This window comes from Myxine glutinosa, chromosome 13, assembly GCF_964187855.1.
Source record: "Myxine glutinosa chromosome 13, kmMyxGlut1.1, whole genome shotgun sequence".
Classification (NCBI taxonomy): Eukaryota; Metazoa; Chordata; class Myxini; order Myxiniformes; family Myxinidae; genus Myxine; species Myxine glutinosa.
The window spans coordinates 44755083-44774029 of record NC_136273.1 but is presented as its reverse complement, the minus strand read 5'-3'; the positions used below and the strand labels follow the sequence as shown (position 1 = coordinate 44774029).

The following is an 18947-nucleotide window of genomic DNA, read 5'->3' as shown; positions in this document are numbered from 1 at the left end:
AAGTCATCTTGAAAAGTAAGTTCACCCCCACAAAAAAAAAATTCCATATTAAATACCAAGTCTGTGTATATATATATATATATATATATATATATATATATATATATATATATATATATATATATATATATATTGGGTATACAAGATCGAGGCTCGTCAAAGAGCGAACATTAATCACACAAAAAGTCAAACAGACATACAACACAAAATAAAGGGAGCGGTAGACAAGATGGGGAGAGAGGGGAAGGACACAAACACAACATTTGAGAGCAGGGACATTGAGAGAAATGTGGGAGGGGGAGGGCTTGGGGGGAGGTGGGAGAGGTATAAAACATATGAACACTGCAAGGACTTCCAGGAAAGAAGTTGGATTTGATCTCAATTAAAGGTCATTTAAGAGAGAATGCAAGAGAGGGAGAGGGAGAGAGAGGGAGAGGGAGAGGAGAGAGAGAGAGAGAGAGAGAGAGTGAGAGAGAGAGAGAGTGAGAGAGAGAGAGAAAGAAAAATAGAGATAAATAGATGAGAGAAAACATCAGATGCTTCTATCTTGAGTTACAATCTGCAAAATGATTTAGATTTTCAATTTTTCAATGAAATGTCACATGATCATAAATACGAGTATTTGGCCTTTTGAACCCAAAATCTAATCAGTTTATTTTTGCAGCATAGCACATACTTGTAACACGTTTGTTCAAAATCCGTGAAGCGGTTAACAAGTTATTGCGGTAACGAAAATCTGCTCCGCACGCACTGCGCCGCGCAACCAAACGGGCAACCCGAAAACAATACCTCGCCTTCGGAAGCAAAAAAAAAGGAAAGGAGGAAAATAATTTTTCAAATAACATTTTAAGCTCACGGTTTTTCAATTTCCCACGGCTGTTAGCATATTCCAATCAATGTCCTGTTGATTACATCCATGTTATACATTTCTAAATGTGTTTGCTTCTATCTTTGCCAGTAGGGGCCTGTGCTGTGGTCTCAGCACACTTGTATTCACGGTGTCCTTTGGCTTCAAGTCAGGCTTGTATTTTTAAACCCACACGTTTCCTCTTAACCATCGTGTCCTGATTGAGCTATTATTATGGGGGAGGGAAAAGCAGCACTTTCCAAGAGTGGTGCTTATTTAAACTTGTGGAAATACATGTGATCTTTGCACACTATCCCCCTTTTTGGGTGGTGGTGATCTATGTTAATGGCCCGTAAAATCTCTCCATATTTTGCCAAGTCCACATCGTCCAAAAGGCCTGAGCATCTCCGCTGAGGTCTGACAGGCCGCGAGAGAAAGCCAAGTAAGTTTAAAATGAGTATGACGTCTTTCTCAAAACACGGGGTCCATGTCAAGATGCTTTCCAGGCCAATGCAGGCAGATTTAATCAACACCAGTCGGCTCTTGCTTTTTGTACGAGAAGAGAATGCCTATAGTCACTCACAAGGCCAACGGCCAAATGGGTCACAGACAGCGAAGACGGTGCAGTGAAGGAGATGCTGAAACCAGGAGGCAAGCAAGCACGTGTCAGAGTGTGACAGACAGCCATCTTCCCAACGGATCTTCCCTTTTCTGCATTTTCACGACTGCAACAATTACTTGCAGGCAACGCAAAAATTGAATAATGGCGACAAGACCATTTTTCTTTTTGTGTGTGAGTATGGGAACTTGCACACATGCTGCCAATCCATCCAATACTGCTCTACATTATTACGTTACCCGTGTTTTCCCCATGAATTGCTGCTGGAGTGATGCATGCAATATGGAACGCATATCATCTTTCTTTTGGAGCCTTGTGTTCCATGAATGTGAGGGCGATCAAAATGTCCGTGAACTGATTAAAATTTGCCACAGCTATGTGAATATGAATACTTTCAATTAAAATGCCCTGTTCAATGAAAATGCATCAGCTTCATCAATATGCAAAGGTTTGTTTTTCTTCCTACCGATTGCCAGCAGAGACCACATCTTTTTGCAATTAAGTTATCAATTATTTTTTTCCCCAATTACCCTGATGAAAAAATATAATCATGCTTTTCTGTGTTTCATTTTAAACAATGCCTGTAATTCATTAAGTGTGAATATCCCTACACTAGCTGTCAACAATGCTGGCAAGGAAACTCCCGAAACTTACGAACATAGGGGAGCACCTTTTCGTTGTCTTCAATATCCAAAGCATCGGCAACCCCAACACCCACCCCCCCCCCCCTCCCTTTTACACAATAAAAGTACTGATCTTGGGTTTATATTGGATTACAAAATTTCCCTCCCCGGGAAGGGGGGAAGCACCTTCTCAGACCTTCATCACCCCCCACCACCCCCCCCCCCACCCTTCTTCCCCTTCCCAGACCTCCCAAACCCCCCACACCCCTCTGCTGCTCCCCTCCTTCGCATTGCATGTCCCTTCAATTCTCCCGCATTTTCTTCTCTCAGTGTTGACAACGATGCAAATTGCTTTGTGATGAAATATGAAGAAGAAGATTCGGTCGGGGATAATAATTATAATAATAATGCATTTATTTTATATAGCGCTTTTCAGGAAGCCCAAAGACGCTTTGACCGAGTGCAAAACATAATGCATAGCAAAACATAAAAACAATTGCAAAAAAGAAGAATCAATAGGGAATTATTCAAAGCACAAAGGAGGGAGAAGGAGAGGAGATAGTCAAGGGTTAGATGCTGTGGGTTAAATGTTGAATGCAGTGTTGAACAGGTGGGTCTTGAGTGATGTTTTGAATGTGGTGAGTGAGGAGGAGTCTCTGATGGTGTGAGGTAGTGAGTTCCAGAGGGTGGGAGCAGCGATGGAGAAGGCCCTGTCCCCCCAGGATCTGAATTTGGTCAGGATGGGGGGGGGGGGGTCAGGAGGTTGGTACCAGCAGAGCGGAGGTTGCGGGTGGGAGTGTGTCTGGAGAGGCGGTAGCCAGGTAGGATGGGGCCAGGTTATGGAGGGCTTTGTAGGCCAAGAGGAGGATTTTGTACTGGATTCTCTGGGAGATGGGGAGCAGGAGCTTGGAAAGGACGGGGGTGATGTGGTCACGGGTCCGGGAATGGGTGAGTAGACGGGCAGCGGAGTTCTGAATGTATTGGAGTTTATTGGTGATTGTTGAGGGTGAACCATAAAGGAGGCTATTGCAGTAGTCCAGACGGGAAGTGATGAAGGCGTGGATGAGGGTTTCTGCAGCCACGGAGGAGATGGATGGACGGAGACGGGCGATGTTTTTCAGGTGAAAGAAGGCTGTCTTTGTGATCTGTTTAGTGTATTTGTCGAAGGAGAGGGTTTGGTCAAAGATGATGCCAAGATTCCGGATGTGAGGGGAGGTGGATACTGGGATACCGTCGATGTTGAGGGCAAAGTTATGGGTGGATTTTATGAGCGTTTTTGGGCCAATGATGATTATTTCAGATTTATCATAGTTAAGTTTGAGGAAGTTGATTTGAAGCCAGGATTTTATTTCAGTGATGCAGTTTGTCAGGATAGAGTGGGTGGTGGTGGAGATGGACTTGGTGGAGATGAAAAGCTGGATGTCATCGGCGAAGCAGTGGAATTGGAGACCATGACGGTGGATTAAGTGACCGAGGGGGGACAGGTAAAGGATGAAGAGGAGGGGGCCAAGAACTGAACCTTGGGGGACACCTTGGGGGAGGGGAGCAGTGGGGGATTTGCAGTTATTGATGGAGATGAACTGGCGTCTGTCAGAGAGGTATGATTTAATCCAAGAGAGGGCAGTGCCGGTAATGTTAAAGGTGGTTTCAAGTCGGGTGAGGAGGATGGTGTGATCGATGGTGTCAAAGGCGGCGCTGAGGTCGAGGAGGATGAGAATGTTGAGGTTGCCAGCGTCAGAGGAGAGGAGAAGGTCGTTGGTGATTTTGAGGAGAGCAGTTTCAGTACTGTGCTTGGAGCGGAATCCGGATTGGAATGTTTCATCCAGGTTATTGGCAGAGAGGTGATGTTTGAGTTGAGTGGCTACAGCACGTTCCAAAACTTTTGACAGAAAGGGTAGGTTGGAGATGGGTCTGAAGTTATTTAGGGTGTCAGGGTTTAGTCCAGGTTTTTTCAGAATGGGGGCAACAGCAGCAATTTTGAGGGACGGTGGGACTATGCCTGTAGACAGGGAGGAGTTTATTGTTGCAATGATAAGTGGAGAGAGAGCAGGAAGGGAGGCCTTGACAAAGCTGGAGGGGATTGGGTCAAGAGTGCAGGTGGCAGTTTTCATTCCTATGAGGAGTTCAGAGAAGTGAGAAGATGGATATAACTGAGAAGCACTCAGTTATTCAGGATCAGGATGGCACTGAGAAGTGGATATAACGGGATGCAGGGTAGGAAGGAGGGGATTAGCTTCATCTCTGTGTTCTGTCAGCGGACACTTGAGGAAGGTATGAAAGGGAATGTTAAATGGTTATTTGCCTGCGTATAGATTAGAATGAAATGCTATTATCTTCTTTATCTGTAGTTCTAATATTATTCTTTTATTCTGTGTTACAGGGTATGTGGAGATAGATTTCAATAAAGCCTCATATCTGGAAACGAGGTCTCGACTTTATTTCATAACAATTTATTGAAATCTTCTCTCGATACTCAAGTGCCATGGACAAACTTCTCAAACCGGAGAGATTCGATGGAGACCCGAATGTCAGCAATGCCGGGCGCCACTTGACACACTGGTTACAATCCTTAGAACTCTACTTGGAAGTCGTACCAGACGTCACGGACCTACAAAAGTTGAATGTCCTCATTTGCAACATGTCCAGCACTGGTCTTTGACTATTTCTCCCACTGTGATACCTCTGCCGATTCTGTAACGGCCCTACGAGCACTCTATGTAAAACCACGAAGTGCTATCTACGCACGACATCTGCTTGCTACACGCAGGCAAGAGCTCACGGAGACTTTGGAGCAGTATATGCAGGAGTTACGACAACTCGGCAAGGACTGCGAAGTGCTGGATCGAACGGCCATCGTGAGCACCGATGATCTAATGTGAGATGCTTTCAATACTGGTCTCCAATCGCCTGCTATTCGTCAGCGACTGCTAGAGAATGAGGCAATGACCTTTCAGGTTGCATACGAACAGGCCCGGGTTCTGTAGCTGGCCCAGCTCCGATCTGAGACATACGGATGACAATATCTGACGACAAGCGCTGCAACCGCCGAGAAATGCTCGGAAGCAGTGTCCGCCGCTGGGCCAGGTTGTCCGTCCGTCGCACGCCACTTGCCAGGATTCCTTTGGCGAGAGTCCGGATGCGGAGGAGAGTGGCTCGATTACCACAGCTGCTGCGACTCCTGCTGCGATGATGGGCAAATGTTTCTTTTGCGGAAATCGCAGACATCCAAGGAGCCAATGTCTGTGTGGGAAGTTGTGGGAAGAAAGGACACTTTGCCAAAGTCTGTCGATCAACTAAGGCCAGACGAACGATGCTCGCAGGCACGCACACATCGAGGACGGCTCTTGGGGTTGCAGCTCACAGCCTGGCGAGGGCTGTGATTCCTGTGGTGATCAACGGCGAGGCAGCTGACGCTTTGATCAACACTGGGAGCAGTGAAAGTTACGTCAGCCAGGATCTTGTTCGCAGACACGGCTGGCCCACTGTTCCAGCCACTCAGTGCATGTACATGGCCTCAGCAGCCCTAAGGCAAAGCTCAAAAGGGTTCTGTGTCGTGAACTTTGTGGCTGATGAGTTACTGTACTCGGATGTTAAGATTATGGTATTGCCGAATCTGTGCTCCAACGTTCTCCTTGGTCTTGACTTTTTGAATCGGCACGGGCATTTAGAGATGCGATTCAATAGTGAACAACCCACTAGAATCTTCTCGGTATGTAGTTTGGCGGAGATGTCGATTGAGCCTGCCCCACTGTTTCCGTGTCTGACACCTAATTGTCACCCTATAACTGTGAAGTCGAGGCGATATTCGCGCCCTGATGATATTTGATATATTTGGTGGTCTTTCCGTCTTCTACCGACTCCTCTCTGGCCTTGCCCCCCCCCAGGTCTCTCTGGGCTCTGTCCCCCAAATATTCCTACAGGTCGCACAAGATCTGCCTGCAACCCTCTTATGGTTAAACTGCCAAAATCAAGACTCTCTGCTCACCTTCACTCCTTCATTCCTCTTTTCTCCCACCTCTGGAACAAACTCCCTCACTCTCTTCAATCCCACTCCACCCTCCAGGTCTTTAAAAACAGCTGTTCACCACCATCTCTTATCTTCCCCCATCCAAAACCTTGATCTTTTCTACCCCCGCGAATTTCACCCCAAATCCACTTTTTGAAATACCAACTTCTGTCCTGGAAGTCCTTGGTGTCCTTGTGTTTTATACTTCTCCCACTCCCTCCCCCTTCCCACGCCTCCTCCCCCCAAGCCCTCTCCCTCCCACACATCTCCCTGCTCTCAAATGTTATGTTTGTGTGCTTCCCCTTCTCTCCCCATCTTGTCTTCTGCTCCCTCTTTTTATATATTTTGTTTGTCTGGTTGATTTGTTTGTGAAATAAATGTTAGCTCTTTCACGAGCCTCGATTCAGTATACAAAAATGTATGTATGTGTGTATGTATATGTGTGTGTATGTGTGTATGTATATGTGTGTGTGTGTGTGTGTGTGTGTGTGTGTGTGTGTGTGTGTGTGTGTGTGTATGTATGTATGTATGTATATATATATGTATATATATATGTATGTATATATATATATATATATATATATATATATATATATATATATATATATATATAAAACATATATATGTATATATATATACATATATATGTATATATATATACATATATATGTATATATATATACATATATATGTATATATATATACATATATATGTATGTATGTATGTATGTATGTATGTATGTATGTATGTATGTATGTATGTATGTATATATATATATATATATATATATATATATATATATATATATATATATTTATATACATATATACGTATATATATATATACATATATACGTATATATATATATACATATACACGTATATATGTATACATATATACGTATATATATATATACATATACATATATATATGTATATATATATATATATATATATATATATATATATATATATATATATATATATATATATATATATAAATATATATATATATATATAAATATATATATATATATATATATATATATATATATATATATATATATAGTTGCGGTTTTGAGATTGCAAATATGACATCATTAAAGGTTAAAGGTTTTCCCCCCATAGTTAGTCCACAAGCAACACGTAGGCCCACTTAGAGTATTAGTTATGTCATAGTATGTGTAAGAGTAGGCCATTCCCTAGTAATATCTGCGTTGTGTAAAGAAATGAGCTTTGGTCCTTTCATCTTTGTGCCACCCCCCAATTACATCAGTGGGCATAATCGATCTCGCGCCCCATTTGGCATCCCTCAAATTTGTTACGCTTTGGCTACCCGCAATTTGTTACGCTTTGGCTGCCAGCAGCGTTCGTTGCCCTTTGTTGGCTCGAAACTAGCCCAGTGACACGAGGTAGGCCTGAAAGGGGGAGGAGCGCAGGGTCGGGGTGTGGCAGAGTCGAGGAGCACGTCAGGCGGTGACGGTAAGGAGCAACAGCCAACCAGGGCTCGGAGGGCATGGCATGATAGGGCGTGGCAAGGCGCGTCTAGTAAGTTCCAGAGGGTTCCACGGGCGTGGCAATAAAACCCTTTGCGCGAGGCGCCCACCTCAGTTATGAGAAGGGAGAGGCAGGCGCTCGAGTCTAGGAGTTGAGATGAGAAGGGATGCGCGGTGTTGGACAGTTGAGAAGGGAGAGGCGCTTGTGAGAACTTATGCAAGCGAACTGTATTCAGAGGACCGGCGTGCACACGAGTTTCGGGGAATTGAAGAGCGCATTGTGATTGAACTATTCGCTTATTACGTACGCGGCCGCAGCCGCCAGTGTAATCGCCAGAGCCAGCCCTACCATTCGCCCTGTAATAATCCCGTGCGCGCCAACGACACGCGGAGAGCTCCTGGACGCTGTATTCATCTTCTTCGCGGTGCGAGTTGGGGACCGGAGAGCGAGCTGCCTGGACGCCATCCCTGGACATGCTGACCTGGTCAACTGCAAACCCCGTGTGAGTGTGTCCGAGTGTGAACGGGCCCGTTTGTCCAGGGGATAAGTATAAGACTGCTTAAGGACTGCACTGTGTTTTCTTCTTCTGATTATTGTACAAAGTGTAAATAAATTCTATTCTTCCTTTCTTCCAAATTCGACCGTTTCTGTGATTTCCATCATTGGGTAAGTGTGGCACGATTAAGGACCGCTTGGATCGGGTTTAGTCATTGATAACGGCTCGGGTCACGGGTTCGCTACCGCTCGGCGTATCCACCAACACCCGTGATTCGGGCGGGGCTTGTTTCCTTGTTTCTGGGCGGTGCGAGTACTTAGGTATTAGTGATTAGACCTACGACCCTAATTCACGCTGTCCGGGAGGGACGTTATAGGTCCCGGGTCCCGTCGGCAAGTCAAAGACAAGGGGACTAATCCCCCCTTGGTAAGGGGAAAAGGCCGGCGCTGAGATCCACAACAATCTATATATATACACACACACATATATATATATACAGTCGGACCCCGCTATTCACGGTTCAGCTATTCCAGGGTTCCACATATCCGCAGGTGATAAAATGCAACCTGTTTTTCTATATGCGGAGCAGTGTCCCGCGGTTTTTCAGGGGCGCAAAAAAAACAATTTCACGAGCCACAAGCATGACCTGCTCCTGCATTTGCTGCCGTGTGTGTCTCGTTTTCACGGCTTTCGCGGGATATCCCGTCATTCACACTGTGACCAGCTTCACGTGATTTTCCACCATTCACAGGTAAACATTGCTTCGCAGGATATCCCACCAGCTGCATAACACGTCATTCAATGCAAGTTAATGGACAGAATGAAAACACTCCACTGCAGTATCTATTAGTGCCATTAGCTGTCTCCCTTTTACCTCATTGAAACAATGGCACGGCATTAATTCACAGATTTTCATCGACATTCCTGGATTATTGCTGAGATTCGCGGGCTTTGTCTCACCATTTCCGGGACGTTCATTGACCTTCGTGGATTATCGTCAACATTTTCGGGATTTGCATCACCATTCGTGCATTTTGCCTTGCCGTTCGCTGTTTGGTCCTCTCTATCCACTGATTTTCGCGACTCGGGAACCTATCCCCCCTTTTTCCATTGAAACAATGCCCCCCTATTTGTGGGTTTTGCTATTTGTTAAAATTAATCACATAAAAATAAACTGACACAAAAAACATAAGCAAGGGAGCGGGAGACAAGATGGGCAGAGAGAGGGAAGCACACAAGTACAACAGTAGAGTACAGAGACATCGGGAGATCTGTGGGAGGGAGAGAACTTGGGGGAAGGAGGCATGGGAGGGGGGGTGCGGGAGTGGGAGAGACATAAAACACATGGATATTGCTAGGACTTCAAGGAAAGAAGTCGGTATTTCAAAAAATTGGATCTGGGGTGAATTAACAGGGGTTGAAAAGATCAAGGTTTTGGATGGGGGAAGATAAAAGATGGTGGTGAACAGCTGTTTTAAACACCTGGAGGGAGGAGTAGGATTGAAGAGAGTGAGGGAGTTTGTTCCAGAGGCGGGAGAAAAGAGGAATGAAAGGGTGAAGGTGAGCAAAGAGTCTTGATTTTGGCAGTTTCACCATAAGAGGGTTGCTGGCAGATCTTGTGCGTCCTGTCGGAATATTTGGCAGACAGAGCACAGACAGAGCTGGGGGAGCAAGGCCGGAGAGGAGTCGGTCGAAGACAAAGACCACAAACCTGCCTGCGGTGAGTGAGTGAAAGGCCCTCGGAGTTGGTTTCATCACGGGAGATTCCAATGATTCTGAAAGCTTTGGTTTCAACAGCGTGAAGACAAGCTATGTGTGAGGCAGGAACACCAGCCCAGAGGGGAGAACAGTATTCCATTGAGCTGCGGAAGAAAGCTGCCTTGTATGTGGTGAGGAGCTCAGGTGTGCCAAGGAAGGACTTCGCACGACGGAGGATGCCCAATCAGTGACTGGCTTTGGAGGCCAGCTTGGAAATGTGGTTTTCCCAGGAAAGATCATGGCAGATAGTGAGACCCAAAAGCTTGAGTGACAGAACTTCTTGGAGAGGATTGTTCAGAAAGTAGATGGGAAGGTTGTCCAGTCGGTCTTTTCGGAGAGACATAGTGAGTGTGAGATTTGTCAAGATTGAAAGACATGTTCCACTTGTTTGACCAGTCTGTGATTTTGTCCAAGTCTGCAGAGAGCGAAGAGGCTGCAGACTGCCGATCTGAGGGATGAGATATGGAGCGGCAGAGAGTGGAGTCATCAGCAAAGAGATACAGAGGATTTTCAAGAGAGTCGGAGAGATCATTGATGAAGACCAGAAAAAGCACAGGGCCCAGAACACTGCCTTGGGGAACTCTAGCCTGAACAGGAAGGGGAGATGAGAGAAACCCATTCAGTGCCACACGTTGACTACGACCAGAGAGAAAGTCCACAAGCCATGCGTGGAGATTTCCATGGATACCATAGGAGGAGAGTTTGGTGAGCAGAGCTGGGTGCCAGACCGTATAAAAGACACGTGATATGTCAAGGGAGACAGCTCAAATTTCCTGTTTGACATTGAGGACCTCCATCCATTGTTGAGACAGCAGAGGCAGCCTGTCCAGAGTAGAGTGACCTTGTCTGAAACCAAAATGATGATCAGAGATCATGCCATTGGAGAAGAGGAAGGATTTGATATCCGAAGCAATGATGGATTCAATGACGTTGCTGATAATTGGGAGCAGGCTGATTGGTCTGTAGTTGCAAGGATCTGTTTTTGCACCTTTTTTTAATAAAGTGGTAATGTTGGCTGATTTCCAAGCTGATGGCAGATGACCTTGAGCAAAAGAGAGGGTGAAGAGAACAGAGAGAGGGTGTGAAAGATTGGCAGAGCAGGATTTTAGGTCCCGTGGGCTGATGCCGTCTGATCCAGTTGCAAAATCAGAGTCAAGGATTGACAGAAACTTCCCCACCTGGTCAGGAGAGAAGGACACAGCGTCCAGGAGCAGCTGGGTACGACTGGATACGGTGGGTACAGAGAGAGATTGGTTTAGGACACAAGATTTTGAGGCAAGCACAGAGTTGAGGGATTCAGCTTTTTCACGTGCGGTGTCAGCTGTGTAGTGGTTTGAAGTAAGGGAGGGGATGGAATGGGAACAAACACCAGAAACAGATTTGACCAGCCGCCCCCAGGATTTGGAAGAGGGAGACTGGTTTGAGAGTTCAGTCTTGAGAGTAGAGAGATATTGTTTCCTGGTGGACACACACTTGTTCTGGGCTTTGTGAAAGGAAATGAGATTTCCTTCCATTGGATTTGCCTTCCAGTAGGGGAAGGAAAGTTGTTTCAGGGCAACTGCCTCACCACAAGATTCCATGTACCATGGGCAAGAGGAAGGGTATGACAACTGAAGATGAGATGGGATAAATCTGTGCATGAGAGAGAGCAATTTACTTTGGAAGAATTCCCAGGATAAGTTGATGTCAGAGGCAGTGGAGATGGGAGACCAGTCCAGATGATTGATGGCTGCTTGACGACCGTGCCAGTTGGCCAAGTGAAATGCCAGACTCGTCGACGCTGAGGAGGCTCTCTGTGAATGACCATAGAGATGTCCACTTTTTTCAAGCATATGGTCAGATGAACCGATTGGAGCAGAAGAAGAGTCGCAGACATTTGCAGGGAAGTTTGTCATAACCAAGTCCAGAAGAGAAGATGCTCCGTTGACTGAGATCCGGTTCGGGAAATTGACAGATTGTGTCAGTCCCAATGAGTCGCTGAAGTCCTTTGCTGAGGAGCCATGGCTGGTGAGAGCGGTACCTACACCCAGCCAGCTGGCATGATGACAATTGAAATCACCACATATGAGGAAGAGAGAGTTGGGATGAGTCGATAGAAGTTGGTCCATGTTATCAGACATCGAGTCATCACTGTTTGGTGGACGGTACAACACACATATGAACAAAAGGTGAGAGCGAAGGGAAAGCCATAGTCAGAGGTACTCATGGGGGTGAGGTGGAGAGAGGGCAGTGCAGGGAGAGTGAGGAAGAGAGTTTTTGATAAAGATAGCAACCCCACTTCCAGGGTGAGGCTAAGGTCTATCATACCAGAGGAGGGAGTAACGAGGGAGAGATATTAAGGAATCAAAGACATCTTGAAGGAGGAAACTTTATGTTAAGCAGATCAAGTCTGGTTTGTCAGAAGCAACCTGTATGGAGAGATCAGTCAAGTTTGAGCGAAGGCTCCAGATGTTTGAGGTCCATACCGTTAATTAAGAGGAAGGGGGAGCATCAGATACGGGACAGGACAGGGGAGGAGTAGGGTAGTAAGATGTGGAAGAGGAGGAGGAGGTAGGGAGAGCTGCTGATCGTGTGTCAGAGCTTTCAGAATAGCTCGGAGAAAGGGAAGGATGAGGAGGACAAAAGGTTTGATGGTGATTGGGTGAGGCACAATGAGGTGTTGTTTGAGGGGGGCAGAGCAAGGAAGAAGGATGGAGGAGATGGGGGGTGAGAGTTGGAAGGGAGAGGAAGCGGGGAGGATGCTTTGAAAAGGAGTGAGAGGGGATAATTGGAGAAAAAAGGTGGGTGGGGAGATTTTAAGTCGAGGAGGGAATTTTGAAGGGGAGGGGTGAGGGGGGAATTTAGGAGGGGTGGGGTGAGGGGGGGAGGTTGGGAGGGGAGGGGTGAGGAGGGAGTTTAGGAGGATAGGGGCAAGGGGGGAGTTTAAGAGGGGTGGGGCAAGGGGTGAGTTTAGGATGAGTTTCTTGTGATTTTCGAGTCAGAGATCTGTTTGAAAACGTTGGAGGAGGGGTGGAATGCAGGTGACTTTAGGGAATGTAGGAAGAAAGAACTGTAAGAGATGGAGTTTTTATTTGAAATTAAGAGATTTGGTGAGAAAATCGAAAGTAACCTTTTAAAGAAGAAGAAGAAAAATGTGTTATAATATACTGCAGAATACAACACTTCAGGGGAAAGTTTAAACATTTTTGAACTAAACCGTGAAAACTATCTGGGGAAATTGGGGTGAAACACGTGGTCGAAGAACAAACGAACACGAACAAAGAAGGAAATTTTTTTTTTTTTTTTTATTAAGATTTTAAACAAAGGGTAAGATGTTCTGGGAAGTATAGGGTGAAAGAAGACTGGAAAAAACAGTGAAAGAACGAAAGTAAATGGACCACAAACGACCGCCGAAAGAAGACAACAAGGCATCGAGGCAGGAAACTGAAAAGACCAGGCCTGAAAAACGTGTCAGGAAATAAACGACGATTTTATACAGGTGTGCACGATTTACACCGAGATCTTCCTACACACACACACACACACGCGCGCGCACGCACGCACACACACACACACACACACACACACACACACACACACACACACACACACACACACACACACACACACTAAAACAAAAATAGTTTTGACAAAATACAAACGGGAGCAATTACTTCACTTTGATAGCGTGGAGAGCGTGGGGATCTTGGATAAAACATAACCTCGTCGGCAAAACCAGCGGCATGGCATGGCAAGGGCATGATAATGACATCATCAGTGAAGTGATATACCAGCCAAAAATGTTATATTCGAATTCCTTTTCTTAAAAATCTGAAATTGCATGCACATGATCTCTGACCCATTTGTATTGAAATTTGAAATTTATGACATCATAGGTCACATGGTTTGGCAGCCATATTAGACTTAACGTAAAAACTTTATTTTTTAAACATCTTCTCCCAAATCACCAAATCAATTGACTCTAAACGTTATGTGTGTCATTGACTCGGCATGGCGATTAAAAGCTGATCACAAAAATATCATTGGTCACATGGTGTGGCAGCCATATTGGATTGAAGGAAAATATTAAATAATGATATCTCTGAAACCACTTCCCCTATCAATGCAAAATTTTACAAATATCATCTAACACCATTGTTGCATATAGTTTGAAAATGATGATGTTGCAGGTCATGTGGTTTGGCAGCTATCTTGGATTGAAAAATTAACCTTATCCGATCAACACTAAATTTCACAAATGTGATCCCCGACACATACATAGGCAGAGTGTACATATTTTAAGGTCATATGTCACGTGGTGTGGCAGCCATATTAGCTTGAAAGCCATATTTTTGTGTGGATTACATGGACATTAATATGGAATGGATAAATCAGCCTTAAGCTCTTGCTCGTCTTCTGCACACAAAATCCACACAAAAGTATTTGCGATTTGAACTTGGGATTTCAGCATCAGAAACGAAGTGTATAAATGGGAACACCATTCAGGTACTGCTTCAAATGGCATGGCAAGGGTTGTCCCTTTATTACATTCTTTCATGCTCATCACATTATTTCATGACAATCTATTGAATGAAAAATGAATGATCGTTTTAAGGCCATTTTCCCCGCTAGAGCGGGGGTTAGCCTTGCGGGCCCCATGACAATCATGGTTCCCTGTTTGAGGCAATGTTTGTATGGCCGGATGCCCTTCCTGATGCCAACCCTTAGTCGCCTCTTACAATGTGCAGGGATACGGTGTACCTATTCTAAACCGGGGTACACACCGGGAGTTTGCAAAGCTAATCTATTGCAAAGATTAATTGAACGAGGTCATCTAAAAAGGTGCAAAAAAATCCCCTTATTTCAGAATCCAAAACTTCAATATGTTATTTGCAGATTGATGAGCTCAACCTCAATTTTAATAAACATGAACAACAACAGTGGTTTTGTACCTGTGAACCGGGGTTTCCTTGTTGACCTGGAGCACCTGGTTCACCCTGCAAACCCTGTAGGTAAAGGTTATAAGATCATAATACAACAGATATAGTGGACAATTTCAAATGAAAAAAAATATGTTCAGTATCCTGAATAATGTCAATAAGTATCTACGCAGGAAGGGGGACATCTTGCATCACATTACTCTCAGCCTGGAATGGAACTAATAGAAACAATAAAAATAGAAAACCCAAAGTGAAGTGCATCACAATTAACCTTGCTTTCAGAACCCCTGCTGATCTGCGGAAAAACATGTAGTCCGGCAGCTAAGCTAAATATAGCATAACAATTGTGCATTTTGTGAGGAAAGCACCAAATTTGGCACACTAGTAGACTATCATATTATGAAAGGATCTGGATATTGGGCCATCTCAGATTCAGAGATTTGATTTTTGCAAGATTTGCAGATTTTGCAGATTTGCAAGCTGAGATTGCAACGCCAGGGACGGCCGACTCCTTCCTGCGAGCTGCCCACGTCACCCGCACAAGAAGAGCTCATCAAATCACTGCAGCGGCACTGCACATCCTGCAACACCGTGCGTATGAACGCCACTGTTCATACGCACGGATGTCCCTTTATCCGTGTTTCGGAAGGAAGGTTTGCCGATACCATCATCTTGCTGATGATGCAGAAGACCTGTATGAGTTCGAAGACTGGTGTCACCAGAGAGGAGAAGACATTCCCAACTTTCAGTACTGGGCAACTGTGCTGGAACTAGAGATGTTGGTACTGGTCTACGTGCGTTCTCTGCGGCAGGCTTCATTCATGATGTACCTTGATGCCCTGACGGAACTGGTCCCATGGTTCCATGCCTTAGACCACACACACTATGCCAGGTGGGTCCCTGTTCACCTGAGGGACATGGTTGCACTCCCAATGAAGCACCCAGATGTAGCCAGAGAATTCAGAGCTGGCAACTTCACTGTACAGAAGACGAAGAAGGTGTTCTCTTCGATCCCAATCGAATCGAAATCTTGCAAAAATCAAACCTCTGAATCTGAGATGGCCCAATATCCAGATATTTTCATAATATGATAGTCTACTAGTGTGCCAAATTTGGTGCTTTCCTCACAATATGCACAATTGTTATGCTAAGTTGCCCCACTAATGTGGCAAGAGGCCTACAAGAAGATTTCAATTTCCCATAGCTATCAAATTATGATGTGAATGTATAGTTATCTGTCCAAATGCTTCTTCCTTTATGAAACATGCTTGGCACGATCCATCCAGAGAATGCATAAACTTTGCAAGTTCAGGTTCCCTCAGGATATGCAGCTGCAGAATTCTTAATGATGGCGACGCAACATGTGAAAGTCAAGAAACGGAGAAATTATACATCTGTTGAGACTCATGGAAAAACTCACATAATTTGAAACCCGGTTTATGAAAAGAAAAAGGCACGGCCTTTGGAAATTTGATGCAGTTGGACAAGTTTAATTTAAAAAGGCAGTGAGGTCACAAAATCTCTTAAGGCCTGACAGGAAATTATGTTGGGCCTGACAAGCCAAACATCTCTGTGATGGCCTGTTCTATCAGTCTGTCTCAAAAAAGGACCCCAGGCTGAGAGCGAATGGAAATACCGTATTCATTGCCTGACGAGCGTCACATGTCTAAATTGTCCTGCTTTCAGAACAAAGAAAATTCGGAGCGCTTTTTTTGGGATGCCAGTAAGATGTGGATAACTTACCACACTGCCCTTGGTACCTGAAGGGCCAGTTGCTCCTGGGAGACCCTGCATGGAAAACAAAGTTGTTGTCAGAGCTCTCGGAAGGGGGAGATCCCTTCCTTAACCACTCGAGAAGCCAAGCTTATCGGCCCGGGGAATTCAATCAATGCACAAACATTTTACTTGCAACATCTTGCTTCGGCTTCGATGCCAAATGTTTCTGACTGAACCTGGGAGGGAATTCCAAACATTGGAATGTGCTTCCCAATGCATATCCGTCTCTCGCTTGCTTTGCTTCTCAGTCTCTTAACGGTCCTTTTCTTAATCTCATTACTCCGTTACAGATGTTCTCCATCGTCCCAACCTTGTACTCCTCCTGTTGCTTGACTTACCATTTTCCTTTTGGCCTTCTTTCAATTCACCACTTGACATTCCTCCATTTAATCAGTACATTAAATCATGCATGTATCATGAGTTATAGAAGACTGCAAAGAAACCTGGACAGGATCGTATTTTAAAGATTGTAATAAGAGAAAAGAAAATTGTGGTGGGTGGTTTTCAAAAGTGCAAAAGAGAAGAAAAACAAGCAAGATATCAAAACATAATGGCAGTAAAAGGGGCGAGAGAATTTCTGGAAAATGAGGGCTATAAGACAATACTTAATAGGAAATTGATATGGAAGGTAAGCAAGGAGGAAACTGCATGGCATGAAATAAGAATTGACAGGAACGTACCGGAATGCCTGGATTTCCCTGCAGCCCCCTTGGACCAAGCAAACCCCTTGAACCCTAGGCAGGAAAAAGAATGGAAGCATAGCTGCTGTCATGCTGGAGTGTATGAATCTGCATCTCCCAACATTTTATTCACTTGTTCTTATGAGAATAAAGATAATTTGTGAATTGCAACACCATATTCCCCCAATCAATCAATCAAATGGACCATACTCTTGAGCATCCGTCACTGCTGCCAAAGCCAATTTTTGACAAGGGTCATGCTGTGTGGTTTGCCGATACCTTCCCAGCAGCTACTCAGGGCAGAATGTGGAATTTGTTCAGAGTGCTGGCGATTACTCGCCTACTCTTTAGGAAAGGCACCATGTGTTCATTGAAATCCACCAATGACCAATGCTGGCAGATGTGTCCTCCAGATTAATATCCTTCCGAGGAACGGTGAATATATTGATGCTTCACCCTGCCTGTGAAGAACCAGGGGGGTAGTTTATAGCTGGGATGAGATTCAAACCCGGCTGCTTTTCTTCATCTTCCCCTCCTCTTCCATTTATAAGGGGTGAGTTCGAACAGCACCAATTTTATGCCCTGCCTTGACCATGATACTCCTCCAGTTCCCTTTGTCCTGAGCCAACTCTCTCCACTCTCCGACCACCACCACCTCACTGATATCCTTCCTCACACAATCCTCCCATCTCAACCACGGATACCTATTTTTATACACATTTATTTAACTTCATCTGAACTTTATTTGTTTGTCCCTTTTCAAATCTTTGAGCCATCATTGTCTAGGTTCCATAAGTCCTAGATAGCTGAAATTTGGCCAACGATCCTCTTTTCTGGTACATTTTCATCTATCAAAATCTAATATTAATTTTGTTTTTTTTTTAAATAAAAAAGGTTTAAAACTTATTTTTAAATTTAAGTGTGTAGCCCGAAACATGTTTTTACATACTTTTATTCTCCTATCTTGCTCCTCCAACCCATCCACTCTCTTTGCCATTCTCTCCAAGCTCATCTGCAACCCAATCTCCTCCCTCAGTTCATCCATCCTCCTTCTATCCACCCTCTTCACTCCCACAATTCTCCTGACCCAGTTGTTCTTGCAAACCTACAGCCTCTGTTGTTGTCTCCCAGTCAGTGCCACCATTTCCAGGCTGTAAAGGCAGGCCGGCTTTACACACGACATCAGAACCTTTCCTTTCAATTACTTGATATCTTTCTGCCTGCTATTAATTCCTCCACCATCCTCCACACATTCTCACCCACCTGAATCCTCCTCCGCACCTCTGGCTCCGACTTACCATCCCCAGTCACTGTTCTCCCCCAGATACTCAAACCTATTTCCTTGTCTGATCTCCTTTCCCTCTAACCTGATATTCATTAATTTTCTCTGCTACCCGACCCACATTACCTCAGTCTTCTCCTTGCTCGGTTTCAGCCTGTGCTTCCTAAATGCAATGCCTCCTTCCACTCCCTAGTGCTTCCTTCATCTCCCACCCACTCTCCACCACTACAGAGCTCAAAGTGATTTTCATACCTCTAAGCTATCCTGCCAGCCACACACATCCAACCAGCAGGCAACAATAAGCCCTGCAAAAGGTAAACGTCCTTGTTTTCATTTTAAGAACATCTGGAAAATTAATTCCTCAAAGAAATCCAAACTTACTGATTGGCCTGGAAGACCTATTGGTCCAACTTGCCCTGGTTCTCCCTTGGTGGATTAAAGGGT

The 18947-nt window shown here is 44.8% G+C and overlaps 1 protein-coding gene across 1 annotated transcript in view; it reads right to left on the bottom strand.

Moving 5' to 3' along the window:
* Positions 1-18947, bottom strand: part of LOC137438890 (uncharacterized) — a gene marked incomplete in the record, with an annotated part of 494558 nt that overhangs the window by 299348 nt on the left and 176263 nt on the right. The window contains 4 exon segments of the mRNA XM_068134344.2: positions 14778-14831; positions 16509-16553; positions 17222-17275; positions 18885-18929. Of these exon segments, the coding sequence (XP_067990445.2) occupies positions 14778-14831; positions 16509-16553; positions 17222-17275; positions 18885-18929 (198 nt within the window).